Source organism: Saimiri boliviensis, chromosome 19, assembly GCF_048565385.1.
Source record: "Saimiri boliviensis isolate mSaiBol1 chromosome 19, mSaiBol1.pri, whole genome shotgun sequence".
NCBI lineage: Eukaryota > Metazoa > Chordata > Mammalia > Primates > Cebidae > Saimiri > Saimiri boliviensis.
The window spans coordinates 25885467-25910351 of NC_133467.1; the positions used below are offsets into that span (position 1 = coordinate 25885467).

Genomic DNA, 24885 nt, shown 5'->3' on the forward strand with positions numbered 1-24885 from the left:
TCTCACTCTATCACCCAGGCCAGAGTGCAGTGGCACCATCTCAGCTCACTGCAACCTCTGCCTTTCGGGTTCGAGCAATTCTTGTGCCTCCGCCTCCCAAGTAGCTGGGATTACAGGCATGCACCACTACGCCTGGCTAATTTTTGTATTTTTAGTAGAGATTGGGGTTACCATGTTGGCCAAGTGGGTCTCAAACTCCCGACCCCAGGTGATATGCCCACTTTGGCTTTCCAGAGTACTGGGATTACAGGTGTGAGCCACCATGCCCAGCTCTGGATTAGCATTTCTTTCGGTTTCACTTATTTGTCTATTCTACAAGCACATATTAAATTTTTTTTTGTTTCTGAGTATTATAAGTGCTGAGAATAAGGCACTAAAAGACATCATCCTTGTCCTCAAAGTGTTGCCAATCTAGTCAGTGATTCAAATAAGTTTTCAGCCAGGCGCAGTTGTTCATGCCTGTGATCCCAGAGCTTTGGGAAGCTGAAGCAGGTGGACCTCTTGAGCCCAGGAGTTTAAGACCAGCCTGGGAAACATGGTGAAACCTCATCTCTACAAAAAATACAAAAAAAATTAACCAGGAACAGTGGCTTGTGCCTGTAGTCCCAGCTACCCAGGGGGAATCCCACCTACCCAGGGGGAGGACTGAGTGGGAGGACTGCTTGAGCCCAGGAAATAGAGGCTACAGTGAGCTGAGACTGTGCCACTGTACTCCAGCCTGGGTGACAGAGTAAGACCCTGTCTCAAAACAAAAACCAAAAGCCAAGTTTTCCAGTCATTTTGTTAGGGTGGTTAATGGTCCTTTGATGAGAGCCACACCCCTGCTGTGAGAGCATGGAGGAAGCACACACAATCCAACCCAGGAGTGGTGCAGCAGCTCTGAAACAAATTCTCAGGAAAGGTGATAGCTGAGTTAAGACATTTGTTCATGAATAGTCAGTGAGTGAGTTGCTCCTATGTCCCAGGCATTGTGCTGGGGTTAATAAGATGAGTAAGTCACAGCTCTTGCCTTTAAGGCACTCAGTCTGGTGGTGGAGACACCAGTTATGGAGTAGCATTGTGCAAAAGCAATGATAAAGATCTGCACGATGGAGTGCCTTGAAGCAGCCCCAGCCCAGCCTGCAGTGGGAAGGGAGGTATCAGGGAGTGATCATTACTTGGTCTGCTTTCATGTTCAGGTAGACACCTGGTGACTGTGAAGAATAGGCTTGGATTTAGAGAGTTAAAATGTTTTTAGCCCTGGAGAAAGAAGAATCGCCTTTAGAGACTGCTGACACCTCAACTTTTGTTATCTCCTTTCCTGTCCTGCATAGCTTCCAATTTCTCTTCCTCCTCTGTTCTGCTTTTCTCTATGGAACTTACCTCATTCATCTTCTTTCATCACTTTAGCACAGCTCTCCCAACTCTGCATCATCCCCCAGCCTGGATGCTTCTCTCTGGACTAGAAGAGGGAAGTCATTTCAGTATCCTCCTCACTCTTTACATTTTACACATATGAGTGTTCTAGACGGCTAGTTTATATAGACTTGAGTGTCAGTACGAGTAGTCTTAGTGCAAGTACCCAGTGCTTAGGTCAGTGTGAGTAGTATTAGTACCAGGACACAGTTAGTGGAAAGAGCCTTGACCTGGGAGCTGGGGTTTAGGCTCTAGTCCTAGCTCCTCCGTAGATCACTATATAACCATGGGTTTGGATCTTAGTCTTAAATATTGAGCAAGTGACTTCAGCTCTAAGATTCTCGAGTTCTGAAATTTTCCGCCTTAAAATTTGATAAGTTGTAAATGAAAGCTAGAGTGACAGGTACGCTATTCCTTTTATAATTCACACAGGAGGAGCCATCAGGGAGATCCAGTTTCATTTTTTCATACTTTCCCAGACCATTAACGACTGGAGTGAAAAACACCAGCTAGAAAGGAAGAGCTTTTGCTAGAATTTTCAGAAGAACACATGGTGTAGAATCCAGTACTTGCTGGATAGGATAGGTTCTATTCTGAACAATTAAATGTGCTCATATTGGGAAGTGGTAATGTGAGTCCAGTACTTTGGACCATATAGGATGAATCCTACTCAAACCTACCTGGTCCTAGAATGTCCCTTCTAGTCCCAAATTTTTGTTCTAGGACTCTTTCACCTCTTCACCCCTTCCAACTATTTTAACTCTTATGCCTTCTTTTTCCCAGTCAGGAGTATAAAGAAATGTGTGATGTTGTTGCTGTTGTTCTCACTTATTTAAATGCTGTGATGCTTTTCTATGTGTTAAATGTCTTTCATATACATCACCCCATTTGATCTTGCTAAGTAAGTAAGGCTGGTTTTACCTACCTATACTTAAGAAGACCAAGACTCGGAGGAAATAAATGATTTGTCCAAGCCCATGGTATCATACTGGTTAAAAGAATAAGAAATAATGTCACTGCCTTAATATGAGTTGGTTGTTTTAAGTACCTGAATTCAGGAAAACATTCTTTTCTGTTTAAGGTAGATCGAACTATAACTTCTGATTTAGGTGAACATATATGGTGTCTATTATGGGGCATTGGACATTGAGAGTTCATAGAAAAGCGTGGAGTTCATATAAAAGCGAGAAAGAATGGCAGTTAGTTTTTCATAATGAAATCCTCAGATCTCGTGGGAAAGGAGTGAATGAAGAGTACTCCAGCAAGGCACATGAGAGCAGAGGATGTGCCCAGTGACAGAGCAGAAACTGATGGCACATCAGAACCATCTGGTACTAGGGGCTGCTGCTGTGCTCTCAGGAGCCACACAGGATGTAGCTACAGCATATGCATGCTTAAAGTCTCGGTCTTCAAGATAGCTTTTGGCTCTCTGAAAATGAAAGAAGGTGTTCTGGATGACTAGAGTTCTTTACAGGCCAAGGAACAAGGAAGACCTCAGAAAAACCTGCTGCTTTCTCTGTTCTCCTTCAGCGTGTGGAACCCTACAGGAAGTAGTGCTGAATTAGGAGAACCTATCCCATAGGGTTGTTGTGATAATTAAAATGAAATTGTGTAAAACAGGCGTCCCCAAACTACGGCCCACAGGCCGCATGCGGCCCCCTGAGGCCATTTATCCGGCCCCCCGCTGCACTTCAGGAAGGGGCACCTCTTTCATTGGTGGTCAGTGAGAGGAGCACAGTATGTGGCGGCCCTCCAACGGTCTGAGGGACAGTGAACTGGCCCCCTGTGTAAAAAGTTTGGGGATGCCTGGTGTAAAACTTCTAGCACAATATTTGGGACACAGTAGGCCCTCAATACTTATTGTAAACCCACACTAGATGTATTTGCCAGTATTTTGATGCAGCAACAAGCAGCCCCCAAATCTCAGTAGCTCACAGCATACAATTAGTTCTTGCTCATATTATATGAGAGCTGCAGTGAGCTGTGGGTATCTGTGGATTGGCTAGGTTTGGTGGATTTGGCTCAATTCCAATTGTCTTCTTACTCCAAGACCCAGGATGAAGGGGCAGCCACTATCTGAGCATTTTGTTATCACAGTGGAGGGGAAATGCTCAAGGGGGTCGGGCAAGGGCAGAGCTAAATCATACAAATGTCTTTAAAGCTTCTGCTTGGCCATATCTATGCCCATCTGCTTACAATCCATTGACCAAAGCAAGTCATGTGGTCAAGTTTATAGTCTATGGGGTGATAAGTATACTCCGCCTACAGGGACAAATGCAAGGATGGAGAGGAAACAAATCATTGGGAATAAATATTATAATCTATCAACTGGGTTAAATTATTCAACACATATATGGAGTACATATCATGTAGCAGAGGGAGCTTGTTGTTAGTGGAGGAGACAGATGGCTAAATAAAAAATTCTTAGGGGAAGTGATGTGATTCTTTGGGGTATTGTGACTGCAGTAAGAACAGGAAGAAGCTTTAGAGGCAGTGATAGCTGAGCAAGTCCTGAAGGATGAGTAGGAGTTGGCAAGAGAAGAGTGGGAGGGGGAAAGGGGAATCTTCAATGGAAACAGCATGTGCAAAGGCCAGGAATCAAGGGAGGGCATGATGTTTTCTGAAAACTCAAATACTTTGGTATGGTTAGAGTCTTTAGTACTGCAGGAAGAATGGAAGGGAGTGGCGCCATCTGAAAGGAGCTATTATGCTCCTGAAGGCTAAAAGGAGTCTTTTAAGAATCAAAGCAAGAGAGTGGCACAATCAGATGTGCATTTTAGAAATATCATGTGGACCTCAGTGTGGAGAGTGGATTAGACGTGGACAAGACTTGTAGCAGAAGTCAACTAGGGGACATTTGCAGAAAGCATGGCAGGACATGACAAGATCCTCAACTCTCATGGTACAGTGAGGAGGAGAGAAGTGGACAGAGTGACCAGAGATGGAGGAAGTAGGACTGGCTTGGATGAATGTGGAGGTTGAAGGGGAGGGAGTGTCAAAGGGCCTCCAGGTTTCTGGCTGGGGACTGCTGGAGATGCCATTCATCAACATGAACTAGCACAAGAGGAGAAATGTGTTTTGTTTTTGAGACAGAGTCTCACCCTGTTGCATAGGCTGGAGTACAGTGACTGCACGATCTCAGCTCACTGTAGCCTCTGCATCCTGGATCAAGCAGTTTTTGTACCTCAGCTTCCCAAGAAGCTGAGACTACAGACACACATCACCATGCCCGGCTAATTTTTGTATTTTTAGTGGAGACAGGGTTTTGCCATGTTGGCCAGGCTGGTCTCGAATTCCTGGCCTCAAGCAGTCTGGCTGCCTCAGCTTCCCAAAGTTCTGGGATTATAGGCATGAGGCACCACACCCAGCCAGGAGAAATATGTTAAGGAAGGAAGATGAAGTTTTCCCTCTCTCTCTTCCTTCCTTCCTTTCTACCTTCCTCCCTTCCTTATTTTCCATTTAAAGTATAGCCTAAGCTGTTATAACTAAGAGATCCTAAGATATTGTAACCCACACAAAAGAGTATATTTCTTTCTCCTGTAACAGCTCTGGGGGTAAGTCTACCATTTCCAACATGCAGCTTCCAAGACTGCTCATAGCCATTTCTCAGCAGGAAGGGGCAAGGGAAGCAGAGTTCCAGGGCAAGCCCCTTGTTTGGAGAGAGGTGGCCCAGACGTTGTACATATCACTTCTCCTAACATACCTTTGTCCTGAACCTAGTCACATGGCCACATTTATCTAAAAGAGAGACTAGGAAATATATACTACTTGGCTGGCCAAATTAAACCTGGGAATTTCTATCACTAAAAGGAAGAAGGAGATGGTTAGTGTCTCCATCTACAGATGGATGAGTTTGAGGTGCTTGTATAACATCCTGATGGAGAGTGAAGTTGTATATTTGATTCTGGAGGTTAGGAAAGAGATCTAGACAGGAGGTACAGATAACAAGTTGGTAAAGGCTGATGAGAGCTTTGTTAGAGGATTTTTTTTCCTGTCTAACTGGCTGTTCCATCCCAGAAGTCTGACCCACTTGGAAACCAAGACAGTTTTCAAAGTACCTCCACATTGCAGGGTAAAGACTGACTTCTTTTAGCACTGCTTTGTCCCGTTGGAACAGCGTTTAAGCTAGCTAGACAGCTCCCATGAACTCATTTCAGATCTGTAGAAGATGAGGCAAATGAGACAGAAAGAAAATGTTTCTAGCTTTTACCTACACAGTGGTGGCAGAGAAAAAGAAAGGATGGTACACTTGGACACAGAGAAAATACGCTTGATAAATGGCAAGCTTTGTGTAAACAAACACCAGAGTTATTGGCAGCAACTAATAACTATGCCATGAGCAAAAATACACCTGGGCAGTATACCCACCCCTTAACACTTTGAGTACCAAAAGCAGGATTTGACCTCATAATTGCCCATTCCTCAGCATATCTTGGCCTTCAAATTCCTAAGGATTTTCTTCATTCAGTTTGACAATATAGTTTGAGTATCCCTTATGTGAAATGCTTGGGACCAGTAGCGTTTCAGATTTCAGATTTTTTTGGATTTTGGAGTAAAAATACACCTGGCAGCACTGGTATTTACCATGGCTCTTTGGAAAAGAGTGACATATTGCTGCTTTTGAGACTCTTGAGGGGAAAACATGCAAGAACACTATCATGTTTTTTTGAATTTCAAGATGGTACATCTGGTTACCCTAACCCTAAAGTAGATTGAGCAATCAGGTATACTATGGTAGCAAACAAAAGAAACTGATTCCGGCCAAATTAAGCAGGAAAGGACTTTATTGGAAAGAAGGTAATTAACTCACAGACTCAATGGGAAAGCTGGAGAATGAGGCTCAGAAAATAGGCAGATTCCAAAGCAATGTCTACTATTCTTGGTAAAGCCTTTTTATTTTAGTTTTTTAGTTTTTTTTAAACACAAGTTTATCAAGGCGATGAATAGTTCCTATTTCAAGAAGAAAAAAAGATTCAAGCTGCATTTTCTTTGTCTTTATACTTTTAGCCTTGTCTTTAAATATTTTCCAAAATGTTTTATTCTCATCCTTACAGTGCTATTAAGGGCTGAATAAGCTTTCTTTCCTTGTCTGAATTATGACCAAACCCAGAAGAGATGTTTACTCATCCCCCAATTCATCTCCTACACTTAAAAAACCTGCCCGTTAGTTGTTCCTAAAAAGTATCTTAGGAAATTGGGACAAGATGTTAAAACTGTAAAAACAGAAGATGAATTTGCTAGCGAATACCTAACTTGAAGGCAGGCAAAGAAAGATTTGTACAGGTTGGGCACTGGTAATCTGAAAATTTGAAATCCAAAATCTGAAACTTTATGAGTGCCTACATAATGCCAAAAGTGGAAAATTCTACATCTGATACAGTTGCTTTCTGATCATTCAATATACACAAATTTTGTTGCATATACAAAATTATTAAAAATATTAAATTACTCTCAGACTATGTGTATAAAGATACATGAAACATAAATGAATTTTGTGTTTATATTTGGGTTCCATCCCCAAGATATCTCTTCATGTATATTCAAATACTCCAAAATCCAAAAAAACTCTGAAATCTGAAACGCTACTGGTCCCAAGCATTTCACATAAGGGATACTCAAACTATATTGTCAAACTGAATGAAGAAAATCCTTAGGAATTTGAAGGCCAAGATATGCCGAGGAATGGGCAATTATGAGGTCAAATCCTGCTTTTGGTACTCAAAGCGTTAAGGAGTGGGTGCTCACTATACAACATTTCTAAAGATGCATGTCTCTAATGATGATAATTTTCCATGACCTTTAGCAGCATTCTTTGTTTCTCTAAAATGGGGCTGTGCTTATAGATCTGCCTCCCAAAGATGCTGACAGGAATAGCTTACAACTAGTGAGGGAAAGGAACTTGCTTTGAAAAAAATGAAAGTGCTAAAAATAAGAATAGCATTGCCTTAGAGTCTGTGTTTGTTATTCTTGCAAGAACACAGTTCATCATATATAGAATCTTTTTCTTTACATGAGAATTGGGGCAGAACTTTTTTTTTTTTTTTTTTTTTTTTTTTTTTTTTTTTTTTTTGCACATGCAGTGAGACATTGTCTGCACTTGAAGCTGATCTTCCCTAGCCTAGTGGCTAGGTACCTATGCCTGGAGATTAGTTGAGATGGGGGCTGCTGCTCTGAGCTGTCACTCTTCACTCTACCTTTAGGCAGCTTTCCTAGTTACTGGCCAGAATCCATTCTCTGAACTGGAGACCACCTGCTAAGAAAGGCCCCTCAGACTCACAGGTTCATTTCTCATTCATTCATTGGTTCATTCCACATTTTTTTAGCTTCAGCTATATTCTTTGCCTTTGCTGTATACTGGGGATACAAAGTCAATCAAATCCTGGCCCCTGCCATCCCCAGTATACAGGGACCTTATAGTTAGAAATCAAGTTTATATTGAATTTCTCAAGATGAGGGACTGGTTTTTAAAATGTTTTACCAGAACTTAGCATAGTGTTTTAAAATATGCTTTTGATCAAATTAAAATTGGATAGTCAAGGGCAGTTTGCCTGAAGGTCAGGGCACCAAAACAGTTAAAAGAATAGTCGTAGTGTAAGAATGATGACTGTCTCCTCCTCAAAACAGAAAACCACCTATGGTCTTCATTCCTCGTGCTTCTTTTGGTGAGGAATCCTTAAAACTTTTTTTTTTTTAATTTAGAAGGTCTAATTTTTAGAGGTGTACTCTCTACAGTATAATTCTTTACCTGGCTTCACTTTTCCTCTTTTGCTCTCTCCCCTAAGGTGCCTCTCTCTAGTTTTACAGAATACTTGCTTTAGTTTGTAGGATGAAGCACAGGTTCTTTCTGCACCTTTGTAAATTTCTTTATACGAGTTTGAAACTCAAGTCCCATGTGGTGTTACCAGTGCCTGGACTCAGAGGCCCAGCCTTCCCATTGTACCAGCATGTGCTTGTTTATGAGTGGGCAAGACTCTTTCTCAGTGCTTCTCTATGTCTGCCTCCCAGGAACTTCTTCAGTTGCACGGCCTGATATTTGCCCAGGAGGATGGGAAAACATACTTATTATAGTCAAAGGATGAGAAATAGTATGGCTGGAGCCTGCCAGGGGCCAAATCAAGGAGAAGGCCTTATATGCCATATCAGAGTATTTCAGTTTTGTCCTGGAGGGAATGGGGGATCGATGGAGGCCTTAAAGCAGGAACTGACATGATTAATGATGTTTTAAAAACAGTATTCTAGAAAAATATGGAGAATGGATTGGGTTGGAAGTAGGAAGACCATTTAGTTGGCTATTCTCAAACCCAGATGGTGGTGAGGACCGTGTAAAAGGATGGTGAAGATCTTTGGAGCCAGTCAGTCTGGGTTCAAATGTGACTGTCACCTGCTAACCTTGAGATGTTAGGCAAGATACATACATGCTCTGAGCATCAGCCTCTTCATCTGTAAAGCAGGTGTAATAACAATGCCTACCTCATAGGATTTTGAGAGAACTCATTAGGATACTACATGAAGAGTGCTCAGCACAATCCCTGACACATAGTCAGCATTTTACAGCTATTATCTAGTAGCAGGAATAGAAACTTGATTTAAGGGAGTGACAGTGGGAATAGAGAAGGATCAAATTTGAGAGATATTTAGACTTAGATCAACTGAATGTGGTCAGGGACAGAGAGGAAATTATCAAAGCTAAGATTTCTATCTAGGGCAATAGGTTAAGTGGTATTTTGGCAAAAGAGCGAGGGATAGAGAAAGGATGAGTTTATAAGCAAGAGCTAGGGTGGGAAAAGAGGAGATGATGAAAGAGGTTTAGACATGTTTAAAGTATTTGTTAAATATGCAGATGAGGCTTAAGGGCATTGAGGGTGTGAGATACAACTGGTAGTTGGAACCTTGGGAGTAAATAAGATTTCTTGGATCAAATGCACAGCTTATCACTACAGAGAGGCTGAAAATGTTTAATTTATCTGGAATTCAAACTTATAGTTACATATTCATATTAGCCTGTATAGATTCCAGCATAAGAAGTACTTGTTCTTGGTACTGGTTTTTGGCATCTGACAAGTAGGAAAATTGAAAAACAAAATCAAAACCTGTAAGAAGTAGGACCCCAGCTCACGATACCCTCCTACACCCAGGGCAGACATCTTGGGAATGGGAGCCAGAGAGAGGGTATCTCCAGGTCAAATCTCAGCATCCACAGGGGACTGGCAATCCTAGTCCCCACCCAAATTAGCTACCAGCGCTGAGGAGCCTGATCTGTGGATGTTCTATGAGAGGTATTTTTTGAAGTTGGATGGATAGCAGCATCACAGTTTCAGATTTGGATCAGTCATGCATGAAGAGTATAGGAAACAATACCCAACCCTCAGGAGAAGGGGCTGGTGCCAGGGTCCCAGGCAAGCAGGCTAGAGTTCAGGGCAAGTTTCAGACCCAGTGGAGCAACTGGATTGCAAATCAGTATACCAAGGTGGAAAAACAGTCTTCAAATAAAGTAAACATAGGTTGAGAGAAAGAGATGCTGCCCAATGGTTATAGGAAACCTAGGCACTCACCAGCAATCCAGGGTTAGGGCCAGAAGAGCAGTTCTAGACCCTACCCTCCAGTGGGAATAAGGGTCCTGATAAGGTTGGTCAGGGCAGTTTGGGGACTGGATGGCATTCATCTTACAGTTTGAAACTTACAGTGCAGAAGCAGGGATTGGCATTTTTACTTTCATCTCTAACACTTCACTCTGTGATCCTCAAAGATCCAATAAACTGACATTTACTTGGAATTCTAGTCTTGTCTTCTCCAGATCTACCCTTAGAGTCCCATTGTGCCTGTACATGCATACATGTGTATGTATGTGTGCATACACACTCACAGGGTTACTTTCTACTTCTGAGTTCCAGGAGGTACATAAGTGATGTGCAGTGATGAGCAGACCCAGGCACTGTCACTGTTGAACTCCTAATAACATATTCTAGCACTCTTGTGCAGTTTTTGCCCTGTACACACTTGGCATCTCACACCTTGATCTCTGTGCTTGCATAGCTCTAGGTTTGTAGCTTCACAGAAGTTAGCAGACTGCTCTTGATAGCAATGCTAGCAACTACATTTATTGAATGCTCACTATATACCAGGTATTATTCTAAATACTTAAGATACAATCTCACTTAACCCTCAAACAACTCCATAACTTAGTTATTATTATTCTGGTTTTGCCAGTGAGGACACTGAAAGTCATCAGAGTTGAGTAATTTGCCTGAGGTCATATAAAGCCTGGATTCTTACTTAGGATTGACTACAAAATCCATGCCTTTAAGTATCATGCTATGAAAAGGCAGATGTTTCTAAGAATGTATTTTTTATTCTTGGGAGCATGAGTTTATGTTTATGTCATAGAAGCTGAACATTGACCAACCTCTGTTAATAATTTAAGAGAGTCCAATGGCTTGCTCAAGTGGCTAATCTCATTAACAGAGAACAGAGCTTAGAAGGAGGTTATTCTTGGTAATCATCTAATCAGCAAAACCACAAACTTAACTTTCTCTCTAAAAAAATAAATAAATCTCACTACACTTTTGTATAGCACCCACCTACATGATAAAATTGTCTGTACACCAAACTCCTGCAACACGATTTACCTGTGTAACAGACCTGCACATGTGCACCTTGAACCTAAAACAAAAAGTTGGAAAGGAAAAAAAGAAAGAAAGGCTAGGAAATGTGATTCAGTGCCAGAATAGTAGCAAAGCAGAAAGGTGGTGTGGTCAAGCACACAGCCTTGTATGGGAATGGTGCCTGTGAGTGGTTATCCAGCCTTAGCCACTGATAATTGAAGTCATTTCACCCTCTCATCCCATTTTTCTTACCTGAAAAATGGGGTGTAATTAAGGATTTGAAGGATAATTACAAGGTTAAAAAATTAATGCAATAGAATTTAAGGAGAAACTATAAAGAAGTGAGTTTGCTGGTGAGTGCCTAGGTTTCCTATAACCACTGGCAGCTGTGTAAGTGAGGGAGATGTAGTGTGGAATTGTGATGTGGAATTGGCCATATCAACATTTAGGAATGGTGAAGGGAAGCACGGGAACTAGGGTTCTTCAGTGAGCTTCCAGATGGAATTGTTTGCTTTTTGATGGGGCTGATCTATGTTATCTTTATGTAATCAAGCCTGGTGGTGATGGATGGTCATCAAGATTCAGGATGGGAGGTGAGGGGAAAGGTTGGCAAGGTGAGGGAGAATTAGCATTTGAGAACTACTCTTTACCAGTCACAGTGCTCTTCTACTGAGTCTCCTCTGGGAAGGTGCCCAATGAAAGAACGTTTGTTAACAAGTCTGAAGAGTAAGCATTATGATGCTCATTCTATAGATGAGGAAAAGGAGTTTAAGATTGCTCAAGAAACCATCCCTAGTATATGGCCAGATGAGATTCAAAGCCACTCCTATTTGATGCCAATACTGTTTTCCTATACTTCTGACTTATTTAACTAGTTTACTCTGTAAAGTCCTAGAAATTCCCATATTAATAGCCACTCACTTGCTCATCCATTTCTTCATTTATTCTGTAGGTGGCTACTGAGCAAAGGGTAAGTCCAAAATGCTTTGAGAGTCATTCAATAAATCTCAAATACACTGTTGAATTCACTTCCAGGTTTTACAGAATGCAGAAACGCCTTTCCCCAATAGGAATTAGGACCTACTTTTTCATTGTTCCTTTCATTGAATAGAGACATTGGTCTGGATGTCAGAAGATATGAGTACAAATATGTATCTTGCCCTTGTCAAGAGTCCTTCAGTAAAGAGGCATATTCATAAATAATTTTATGCTTTAGCTGTGGGAGTGAGTTGGCTTTGCAGGGTGTCATTGTGAACATTGGCACTAACAAAGGATAGGACTCCATGGCAAGTGGTCCTTTTTGCATGTCTCTGCCCCAAGCTACTTGAAGCTGACTTGGCAGTCTCCTGGATTCATTTCAGAACCTCTTTATCATATCTTCATATTTGCTTTTTCTGCCTCTCATCATAATTCTATTTCTGCTTCTAACCTCACATCAAGTTAGAAACTCTTGACTCTCCCATTCAACTGAGGAAGTTAAGTTCCCTTTGTTTGGAATTTCTAGATGTTATCATTTGAGTTCATGTGGGACCTTTGCTTCTCAAACATACCCCTGGTCTCTCATTCACTGAAATTTCTCATTCTTTCTTGGTCACCAAGCCTCAGGTTGGATCTTTTTACCACTTAAACTTCTCATCTGCTTTTTAGCCCCCCCTTTTTTTCCTTCTTTTGATTACCCTTCAAAGCTTTTGAACTTAGTCTACAGTATTTGATCTGAAATCCTCCATTTCTCTCAAAGACTTCTTTTCCTCTTCATCTCTGTCCCCTTTGCTGGGTCACCAGCTGGAAGGGAAGTCACTTCCTCCTGAAGTGATACTTCCTGGCTTCATTGTCATTATTTATCAAATATTTGTTGAGTACCTATGGGCTTCACAAGCCAGGGCAGCAAGGTAAGATGCCATCCATACCTCATAAGTCTGAAAGGCCTGATAAGCATGAAAAGAAATACTTGGAAGACTGTTAGAGTAAATTCCAGAAGAAAATGCTGGGTGTACTGATAGCACAAAGGAGGACGCTATAAACTTACTGGTCAGAGAAGGCTTTACAAGAAGTCCTTGAACTGGATTTTGAAAGATGCAAAAGAGTTGCCCAAGCAAAGAAATGAGGAAAAAGCATCCCAGAAACAGGACACATCATGTGCAAAGATGTAGAGGTGTGAAACAAGATATCCCACTGGGGAAGCTATTAGTTGTTTGGTATTCTTAGAGCTTGGCACTCAAACAGAGATGCTTCAAGAGATAAGAGGTGAAGCTGAGGAGGTAAGAGGAACTAGATGACGGAATACCTTGCCAAGGACTTTGGGTTTTATCCTGAAAGCTATGGAGGATGAGTGAAAAGTCTTAAGAAAGAGAGCCATAACAATCAGTTTAGAAAGATCATCTGAACTGTAGCAAGAAGAGTATACTGGGTGTTGACAGAATGAAGGCAGGGAGACCAACCAAGAGATTATTGTAGGAAATGAAGGGGGTCTAAGCAAAGGCAATGGTAATGGGATTAAAGAGAAGGGAAGAACATCTTAACATCTTAAAGATGTTAAGAGATAAGTTGACATGACTTAGTGCCTGACTGGATATAGGGAGTGAGGTTGTATTGGTCTGCTCTCACATTGCTATAAAGAACTGTCCAAGACTGAGTAATTTATGAAGAAAAGAGGCTTAGTTGACTTACAGTTCCACAGGCTTAACAGGAAGCATGAGTGGAGGTCTCAGGAAAACTTACAATCTTCATAGAAGGCGAAGGGGAAGTAAGCATCTTCTTTGTATGGCAGCAAGAGAGAAACAGTGAAAGGGGAAGTGCCACACACTTTTAAACCGTCATATCTCATGAGAACTCACTATCACAAGAACAGCACAGGGGAAACCTGCCCCCATGATACAATCACCTCACCAGGCCCCTCTTCCAAGTTGACATGAGATTTTGGCAGGGACACGAATCCAAACCATATTAGAGGGCGTATTTCTGCACAAGGCAACCAGCTGGATATGAATGCCATTAACTGTAATGGTGAAGATGAGGTTGAGGGGACACAAGTTAGGGAAGTGAAGTGGAAAGGTATGCCCATGTGGTAGAAGGGGAGGTCCAGGATATGGACACTGTTTGGACATGTCTATTCTGTTTTGCAGCCATGGCCAAAGGCCTTCAGGTCACAGTGCCCGACAAGAAGAAGGTGGCCATGCTGTTCCAGCCCACTGTGCTTCGCTGCCACTTCTCTACATCCTCTCATCGGCCTGCAGTTGTGCAGTGGAAGTTCAAGTCCTACTGCCAGGATCGCATGGGAGAATCCTTGGGCATGTCCTCTACCCGGGCCCAGTCTCTCAGCAAGAGAAACCTGGAGTGGGACCCCTACCTGGATTGTTTAGACAGCAGGAGGACTGTTCGAGTGGTAGCTTCAAAGCAGGGCTCGGCCATCACCCTGGGAGATTTCTACAGGGGCAGAGAGATCACGATTGTTCATGGTAATAATGCCCCTGATTTCAATCTAGGAAATGGGAGGGAGGTTGGTTTCATTCTTCCCTTCCCTTATGTCAATAAGGTGATATCCTAACTTCTCACCCTTTCAGACCCTCAAGACTTTGATTTTACTGGAAATGGGAGCATCAAGAGACCTATTACGGGTTGGTGGGTTAAAGAGTTATTACCTCTAACCATTTAATGGGATAGGATGGTGAAGGGGGAAAGGGTGGATGGTGTAAAATCTAGAGAAGACATACAGATTAACTTTGGAGACAGTCTTTCCAGAGCCCAGTATCAATTCTCAGGAGCTTGTTTTTAGAGCTGAATTGAAATGGGTTTTAGGGAAAAAACTTTTTCCATCAGACATCCCATACCTACCTTGACATCAGCTTTTAGGGTTCTTTCCCAAATAGAAAGCAGGTTTTTCGCTGGGGGAAGGGATATATGCATACAAATAACAGAGCCAGGTAGATGCTTGGCCCAAGCCCCAGGTGGCTTTGCATCAATTCTCCCCTTTCTCTTGCTCTCTAAAGCTTTGGACATCAAAAGTTCCCAAGAGTCTGATATGACCTATTTGATTATTTGAATTTTGAAGAACTCCTGTGATGTTAGCTTACTTCCAGGAGTTCAGAATAATTCTAGCATTTTTCTGGCTCCCAGGGGCCTCTGCAGGCCTGGTTCAAAGCCATCTCCTACTCCTGAAACTGGACCAGAACTAGACCGGTTTCTGGCAGGCTCTAATTGTCTTTCCTTAGAGATGCTAGTTTTTGTTATGGTTCTATTAGTCTTGTTTGTTTTAAAGAAAGTACACCTCTTTCAATCACCCTCCAGATAAAGAAAGAAAATAGTGCAGACACTCCAGAGGGGTTCTCCCCTCCCAACCCCCATTGTTCAATGTTTTTCTTTCAGAGGACAGAGTTTTAGGACTGGGTCCTTCTTTTTGTGATAACAGATGCAGATCTTCAAATTGGAAAGCTCATGTGGGGAGACAGCGGACTCTATTACTGTATCATCACCACCCCGGATGACCTGGAGGGCAAAAATGAGGACTCAGTGGAACTGCTGGTGTTGGGTAAGTGAAAACCACAGGTGACATTTTCATTTTAGACCGCTTGCACTGTATCCTGTCCCTCTCCTCACATGTCCCCTGTGTGCATTAGCAGGTTGCATACACAGTCTTTATCTCTCACGCACACACCCTTTTAGAATATGCTCTTTATGAGCAGTAGTTGTACTTACTATGTCTTGCTTCTTGAAAGCTACGACCACCCCCTTCCCCTGCTTTTATCATTGTCCCGAATATTTTTCTGCTTTGTTGGTTTTTTCCCCTCCTTTCCACTTTCACCTTTAACCCTGATTTTTCTCTTTGTCTTTTTATATGCTAATTTTGAAGAAAATGCAAGAGGCCCTTGAAGCCAGCTAGAGATTACATAGAGGTTCTGATGTGTCAGAACCTCTGGAGACATCAGGAATCTTTTCCCACTAGATTACCTCCATTAAGACAATCATAAGAAAAGATAGTGGTAAAGTGGAGAGTTTAGTAATAAAAGATGCCCAATGAAAACAGCTGCTTGGGAGATGTACTAGTGTTTAATTGGAACCCAAATATCTTGAAACCTAAAAGTGTCCAAGTTATTCTCAAAGCAAATACATCTAATCCTTATTAATATTAATTTCCTCATAAATGAAAACTCATTACTTTTGACTACTTTCCTTTTTTGTGGATTGGAGGAATGTCAGTGGGAGCTGACCTCTTTGTATGAAACTGAAAATTGAGCACATATTTTGTGCTCTATTAATGTTGTTTGAACAAGAAAATTAGAACATACAGAAATAAGAAAAGAAACTGCATAATTGTAGGGAAAAAGGTAGTTCAGGATATATACTTAAAGCCATTTTTCAAAAGAAATTACACTTTTGTAGCTTCCAAGAAACCAGATGATGGCAATTTGGAGGAATATGTTAGAGAACCTCCTATTAAAAGTAAGTGAAGTTGAAGGTTGATTTGTACCCTATGTAAAAATTATAGAAAAACTCAATTCCTAGGGAGAAAACGGCAGTTGCTATTTATGATTTTTAGTTTTAGTCTTTATCATGATTGTGTGACTTTGGCAAAACAACTGTTCTGATGCCTTAGCATTATATTTTTTAGTTTTTATTGTTTTATTTTTTAAAATTATTTTATTTGATTTTATTTTTGAGACAGAGTCTTGCTCTGTTACCCAGGCTGGAGTGCAGTGGCTCAATCTCAGCTCACTGCAACTTCTGCCTCTCAAGTGTAAGTGATTCTCGTTTCTCAGCCTCCTGAGTAGCTGGGACTACAGGTGTGTATCATTACGTCTTAGTAGAGACAGGGTTTTGCCATGTTGGCCAGAGCAATCTCAAACTTCTGTCCTCAAGTGATTTGCCCACCTTGGCCTCCCAAAAGTGCTGGGATTACAGGTGTGAGCCACCTCGCCTAGCCACATTATATTTTGTAAATTGGATTAAGGTAATAATGGTCTGCCTTATTAGAAGATTAACTTAATTCAAACAAAGTCTTTGGGTCCAATATGTAAAGTGTAAGTTGTGACTTATAGAAGAATGGAAATATGACTGATATTTAGTAGGAAATGAAGGTAAAAGGCTTATATTGACATTGTAAAAGAACATAAGGAGATCAGATCTGGAATCTGCTGTAACTCTGTAAATCAGAAGGGAATAAAAAGACACATTGTTGATTAATCACACTCTAATAGTCAAGTTTGAAGGAACAATTGGCTCACTGAGCCTGCAATTAGCTAATTGTGAACATAGTTATTTGGCCAGGACAGCCATTTGCAGAGAAGTAATTGCCTGTGCAGGAAAAGGGGGCCAGGTAATAAACACTTTAAATAATTTGGTCCCAGTTGTTCTGCAAACATGGGGAAATGAATACAGTGAAAGCTTTGTCACCTGAGGATGTGTTGAAGTATATGAAGAGCATTCCTCTGGATCAAAACATGCAGAGTAACTTGGGCAAAAATTCTATTCCCAAGGGAAAAAAGGGGCCAGCAGCTGAGAGGTGAGTAAAACAGAAGTTCATATGACAGTGGTCACCAATTATGGAAGGAAAGATGAAGAACAAAAATCGCTATTACTTTAAAGGAATCGTAAAGGAAGCTGTACAGGCTGCAAATCCAAACTCATTGCAGTAGAAGCAGCCTGTCTGTGAAATAAACAGAAATGCTAGAGTTCTTGGGGAGAAAAAACACATCATTCTGTTATGTTCAACATTAATTAGAGGTGTTCAAAGCATGATAAATGTGTCATGGAAGCTCTGTGGGACAACACGAGCTGTGTTACTTATTTAAAGGGGTTAGTTTGAAATCTACAAAAATTTTCTGAGTGCATAAATCACTGTATTTACTCTCCAAATACAAAATTCTGAGTCTTTTTTTATCTTCACACCCCTTTATACAATACTTCAAAATGCTGTCAGTTTTAAAAATTCTTATGTTGGGATTATTTCATCCTGCTGGCCTATTTGTTAAGTATTCTTTTTATGTGAGACCAGGAGAGCAAGCTGATTTCTGAGGTCATTCTTAAGGAGATGAAGACCTCTGTGGGAAGATACTGGAACCCACAGTTTGCTAATTATAATGTTCATGAATCACTGGTTCAGTCATTGAATTTTATATGAGGGTGATTGGAGGATTTGGTCTAGCAAAAGTGGACTTGGAACAGGGAGCATGAGAAGTGTCTCCAAATATTTGAAGTGAAATTATATAGAAGAGAGAATGGAAACATAACTCTGGGTAGATAAAATGGAATCAGGAGTGGAAGTTACAAAGGGAGGGAGTCTATCTCAGTGTAAAAGAAGAGCTGGAGACATCTAACATTAACAACTGGAGACATCTAAAGATGGAATAAGTGTTCTCAGAAGTGAGTTCCATATCCCCGGAGGTACTTATACACAGAAAAAGGTATTCAGAAATAAAGCTTTTGAGCTTTACTTCTATTCTAAAGTTGTTGGTTTAAAAAGTAGATGAACATGATTGATGTGATTCCCTTGATGAATACGAAAATGATCTCCCAGGAAATCAATCCTCGTGAAAGAGATAAATGGAGTAACAGGTTGGTTACAAGAACATACAGGGTGATTGATGTTCATTCACAAGGAAGCCAGAAGGAATAAACTGTGGTCTTTTGCAGTATGTCGGGGCTAAGAGAACTAATCCCCGAAGAGTGAAGAGAAAAAACTGTTGATGGTGGCTGGAAAGAGTCAACTGCTGTAGCTTTTCTTGGAGAAAATCACAAAATGGGGAGCACAAAACTGGTTGGATTACAGAAGATGAATTAGTAAGGAAAGATGGGTTAAAGATATAAATTAGAGGCAAAGTTAAGAAGAATGTGGATTCCTCATTATACTCACAAAGGTGAGGATGGAAAAGTTGACGGAGCAAGACTGTGAAGTGTCTTACATGCAAGACTAAGAAGTTTGGACTAGATTCTGAAGACTTAGGGGAACCAGTGAAGAAATCTCAACAGAGGAATCAGATTAGATCATAGGGTCAGAACAATTATTAGCAAGCAGGGTAGGTGAAGTTCCAGTTGACCCAGTTTGGTCAGTTGTCCCCTGCTTAGCCTTTTTGAGACCAGGGGCTTTTCGTGGTTAGTTTACCAAGACACAGAGAATAATTAATTCTCCCAAGTAAAGTAAAACACTGTTATATAAAACAAGAATAGATGTGGGATGCCAAAAAAGCAGTATGTGTCTACCAGAGGATGCCATTACTACATCTACCACTAATACTAATGTACACTGGAAATAAGTTGCAGTTTATAAAATTTTTTCTGTAACAATCTTGAAAGGTAGGAGGGCAGGCATTATTTTCCAAATGAAAAAACTGATGTCTAGGTTTTTTGACTAATACCCCAGTTTAAAAAGTGTCAGTGATCAAACCCAAGTGTTTTGATTCCTAGCCTTGTCTCTTTCTGCAATACCACATGACCTGTCTGTATGAAGAAGCTATAGAATAGGCTATGTTTAAAAAAAAATGTGGTTGCTACTTGAGGGCATGGGTCATGATTGCTACTTGCTCCAGGTTTTTATTTCTTAGTGAAACTGCCCACAACCGTGACCGAAGCTCTGACTTCAAAGACATAGTTGTTATTGTCTAGATTGCATTCCTTCCCACTGAGCATGACTCACCCCTCCTTCCACACCATATATCTGAACCATCCACAAATCGTTATAGATGGCTCTTTCAGTGGTTTCAGAAATATCCAAAGACATGTGATTCACAGAAACGGGAGGACAACCACTGATTCAACATTAAACACAAAAACTATACTGAACACCCTTTAATGTCTTTTGATGATTCAGAAGGTAAAGTCATTGTGAAGTTGGAAATGCATATACTGTTTTGGGGGCTTTGAGATGACAATGACAGGTACCTTAGAAATATTTAGACTGTCATTTGGGACCATAGGGCCATACCAGCAGTCACAGAAAGTGGGATTGTCCAGAAATCTTCCATCCAAGATTATACATTTGTCTAGGATCAGTGGTAAGGACAGGCTGTTTATCATCTGGAACCATGCCACTGTTTGGATAGGAATAAAGTTCCCTGGGGCATCTCCAGCTGGCAGGCAAAGGACTTCACCATTTCAGGAAAGTTCACACAGGGAAGTTATTTTAAAATCTAAAAGCAGCTTGCCTTGTTCTTGTGTCTTTTGATGTACAATCTGAGGGCTTGACCCCTTCTTTCTAATGTCCTATGGTAGCTTGTTTTTTTTTTTTTGAGACGGAGTTTCGCTCTTGTTACCCAGGCTGGAGTGCAATGGTGCGATCTCGGCTCACCGCAACCTCTGCCTTCTGGGTTCCGGCAATTCTCCTGCCTCAGCCTCCTAAGTGGCTGGGATTACAGGCATGCGCCACCACACCCAGCTAGTTTTTTATATTTTTAGTAAGAGACGGGGTTTCACCATGTTGACCAGGATGGTCTCGATCTCTCGACCTCGTGATCCACCCGCCTCGGCCTCCCAAAGTGCTGGGATTACAGGCTTGAGCCACCGCGCCTGGCCGGTAGCTTGTTTTTTAAAGGCCTTTAATTAGAAAAATGGGGAAAAGGCCTGGGAGGAAATGTGACTGGATAAACACCCCTGCCTGTGGGCCAAGAATAGAATAAGAGGATATGAGGCAAGGAGTGTTTAGATTTACCCTAAGGAAGACAGTCCTAATGGTAAATAACAATTTTTGGAAACTATGGATGGTTGAGGAAAATTATAAGAAACTCCTTCTCTAATGAACTTTGAAAATGGAACAGGTTTTCTTGTCTGGGATATTGCAATAAACAAGATGGTTTTTCAGAGTACTTTCTATGATTTTGACTTTATTTAAAAGATTCACAGATGGCAGAATTAATTCTCTATTGAGGGTGATACCTCAAATAATGCTGTTTTGTGTTGTTTTAATATTGTTTGTTTTAGAAAAAAAAAGATGCATGCTTATTGTAAAAATTTCAAACAAAACAGAAAAGTACAAAAGAAAGTATCTCCTAAAGATCTCACTATCCAGAGCTAACTGTTGTATTTTTCAGAACTTTTATTGTAAGGGATAGAGGCTCAAACTGGCTTAGGGGAACTTTGGTAACAGGTAATTTGATTTAGGTAACAGATAAATTCAGGGGTGTTCCTAGCTTCAAGCACGGCTGAGTCCTGGTGTTCGGATTATGTGTTAAACAGTCTCTGCCTTCCTATCTCCTTCTCCTGGCTCTGCTTTCTGTGTTAGCTTCATTTTCAGGCAGGATCTCTCTGCATGGGGCAGAGATGATGGCCCCCAGCAGGTCCACCCTTCCATGGTCTTTAGAACCTTTGATCTCAAGAGGATAAAGTGCCTCTTTCCCCATAGTTTGAGTAAAAACCCTGTTGTTGGGGGTGGCCTGTGTGTGGGAGGACTGTAGTATACCACCAACCCCAACTGAACCTTATGCACTGAAGGGAAAAGGGAAAAAAAGTAACTTCCTAAAGGAAACTCTCAAAATTTGTTTCCAAATGAAGAAGAAAAGAATGTCAGGCAGGCAAATAACAAACATTAACATTTTGGGGAATTCATCCATTTGTGACCCTTTATGGGCCAAATGCAATGCTAATCCAGGAGGCCAGAAATAGGTATGCTCCCAGCAGGTCCTTGTGAGTAGGCGCTAATTTGGGATTGATTCTTTCCTATGAATGTAAAGCCACAGAATTGCCATTGTTTTCCTGTCATGCTCCGATTTTTTTTTTTCCTATCTCCTCCTGTGACTTAACCAGAAATAGACAAGTGGTGAAGGAATGGGCAGGCATGTGTGTGTATATACATTATATGTTCTATATATATGTATATATTTTAAATCAAATTATTCACAATACTGTGCCCAAAATTGTTATTCTGCTTTAAAATAAACTTCTCTGTCCATTGGTATTAAAAAGCTATTAAGAACCTAATATAAAATCAGTTAATTCTTGAGGCTGTTGTCTCGGAATTTGCAGTTGGCTTTAGTGATGTTTGATGGGAGTCTAAGTCTTAAGGCTGTGCAGAGATGCTCCTGCACCCACCCCTGTGTTACTCCTGCCTCCGTTTGAATCCTGTCCACCCACCACCCCGGTGAATTTAGTTCAGTCTCTTCAGAAAGGCTACTTGTTGCCAATGCTTCCCCTCCCTCCTTCTCCTTCTCTTTGCCAGCCCCAGCCTGGTGCTGCTAACCAAGGAGATTTGACGATTAAAAGGGCCTCAGCTCCCAGAGTTCCCATGGCAACAGCCTCCTTGGAGGTCTTTGTTGCCTGCTAAAACTTTGATCTCTGAGAGTGGCTGCTGCTGTTTCTTTCTAAGATTTACAAACAGAGTAAGAGGGAAAAAGAATTGGGGGAGAAGGAAGAAAAAGTTTACTCCTGGCAGAAGGGGGAAAAGGAATTAATTAGAGCCACACTTTAGCCATAAATATGGAGGCTACTTCTTTGGAACATCTTTTGATTTGAGCTGTGCCTACATTTTCATTTGTAAACTCAATTATGCATCAGATATGCTTCAGATTATGCGTCAGTAGGGTTGATTTCCCAAAGAAAGCAGAGTTATCCTTTCTGTCATCAGCAGACACCTGTGCCTTCAGGTTTCCAGAACAGCTGAAGTAACTCCACAGTTTCCCAGGAGAGACAGAAAACAAATGAAGAGTGGCTTTTCAGGCCTCAGCCCCACTGCATTTTTTCCCAGCACTCTCTCCTAGCTTTGGCCTGCTCTGCCCTGAGCTTACCTAGATGCCCTTGCTGGTCTTGTTTTTAAAAAGAACCGGAAAAAAAAAAATACGTTGAAGGGATGGAGGAGAGGGAAAGCCAGAAAAGTTAGCCAAGTGTCTATTAGAATCTGATTCTGGTTAATGACTGCCAATAATCTTCATTCTACTGAATGAAGAGTGGATAGGGTTTTTGGTTCCTCCAAAGATGTGGGATCATGCCTTTCATTCCTTGCAAGAAGCTTCCTTTGGCCTTCAGACCTTTCTACTGCATAATCTCAACCTTGTTCTTTGATAGGCACCATGGAGTAGAGTCACTTTTGCTTCAAATATGATTTTTTAAATGATTTTTTTTGCATATTATATCCCTAGCACAGTGAGGATACAACATAAATAAATGACAATGTCTTATCTCTATAAAAATTACTATCTTCTGGTGAAGATAAAAGTATATTTCTGAAGCAGTTAGAGAACAATACAAGAAATATTAAAGCTGTATTTGGATATTAAATATGTAGGCCATTGATGCCAAGAAGGGGCAACTTTGCCTTTCCAGGAGATATTTGGCAATGTTTGGAGATGTTTTTTGTTATCACAACTTGTGGGATGCTATGGCATCTAGTGGCTAGAGACTAGGGAGGCTGCTAAGCATTCTACAATATGCAGGGTAGTTCTTCCATACCCCAAAGGAATTATCTGGCTCCAAATAGAAATAGTGCTGAGGCTGTGAAACTGACCAAAGGTCTCTCTGGATATTGGATAAAGTCCAGGCAGTGAGGGACTCAGCGCAGCAATATGAATTTGGACAAGTCAATGTCTATGAGCACAGGTTTCCTTAGCTGTGTAAATGGGGAGCGGTAATAAAAGTTACGTGGAAGATCTGTTGTGACGATCAAATGGCACGTAGAACTCAGTAAATGTTAGCTGCCTTCTCCCACCCTTCCTACTCCCCACACCACATCACCAGCATGTCATCCCTAATCTGAGGGCACCTTCTTTAGGAATTCTACATTTGGGGACTCCTGCTAAAGAGCTGATTTTCCCTTAGCCCATTCCATAGGCAGAGACTTTAATGGCCATCTGTGAACTGGCAATCCTATTGCTAATAGATTCACATTTTCTCAATGACATCTGTATTGTGTTTTGCCAGTGGTGACGCTGATCAGCCCAGTGGAAATCTTCCTGCAAGTGTATTTGAAAGCATTCTTTCCCAGCATGGTATCTTTTGGTTGCTGTTGGAAGCCCCCATTTCTCAGTAGATGACCCTTAGTTAATTGCAGGGTGTTTACTGCCTAACCTAAATACAATGATTAGGTCATACAGGCCAGGCCATTTGGTGAAGTCTGAAGGGGACTGAAGAACACTGGACTTGGATTAGGATCTAGGTGGGGTTGAGAAAACTTTAGGGTGAATTTACAACTTATCATCCAAACCTAGGATAAGCTTGAGAATGAAAATGGGGGACTTTTAATAATTTCTGGCCAGACAATAGGCATAAACTGGAACTGTCTAGGCAAACTGGCATGATGGTCACCCATCTTTAGCTGCTGACCACCTTGAAGGGTCTCCGGTAGATTGAAATGAACAAAAGATCCATAGGACTGGAGGGGAAATTAGTGTCAGCTCACCTTCACCTGCTGAACCCTGCTGTTAGCTGGCATTTCCTTCCTGGGGACCTGTGTATGTGCATATACATCTCCATTCAACCGCGTACTTGAACCGAGGGCCAGCAAAGAGCTGGGGGTTTGACGTAGTAGTTGTTTTTTGAAAAAATTGCCCTAAGATTTTTGAACCGTAAAAGACGTCTGTCGCAGCCGTTCAGTGCCCTGCGTTAAGAAAACAAATGCGGTCTTGCAGGCGCTGTTTTCCCATCCCTAAGCCCCCAGCCACCCCAGTCGCGCCCATCGCTCCCTCCTCTCAGCCTTTATCCCGCCTCACTATTTTTGCCTCACTTGTTGCTCATCACTGTGGGAGGAAACTCGGCCTTCAATTAGCGCGCATTCCTGGCGGCCCGCGGTTGCCGTGGTTACCCCGGGCAGGAGCCGGAGCAGCTGGGTCAGCCGCGCGCTGCATTGTAGTCGGCTGGACCCGCGCCGGCCCGAGCGGGGGAGGAAACGGGCGGGCGCGAGAGTGGGTGGCACCGAGAAATCGGCTCAGCCTCTGGAAAGAAAGAATGGTAGCCCTTGAAAGCCGGGCAGGAGACA

The 24885-nt window shown here is 41.7% G+C and overlaps 1 protein-coding gene across 9 annotated transcripts in view; it reads left to right on the forward strand.

The window, feature by feature from the left end:
- ILDR2 (immunoglobulin like domain containing receptor 2) overlaps positions 1-24885 on the forward strand; it is an 80605-nt gene that overhangs the window by 3276 nt on the left and 52444 nt on the right. For 7 of the 9 annotated variants that reach the window (XR_012515072.1, XM_074390029.1, XM_074390030.1 and 4 more), the window contains exons 2-3: positions 14120-14452; positions 15403-15522. Coding sequence is in view for 8 of the 9 variants with exons in the window: in XM_074390029.1 (XP_074246130.1) it covers positions 14120-14452; positions 15403-15522 (453 nt within the window). In the remaining variant the exon portion in view is untranslated. Of the gene's footprint in view, positions 1-14117; positions 14453-15402; positions 15523-24885 lie in introns of all 9 variants that reach the window. The other 2 variants (XM_074390034.1, XM_074390033.1) reach the window with 1 other exon arrangement.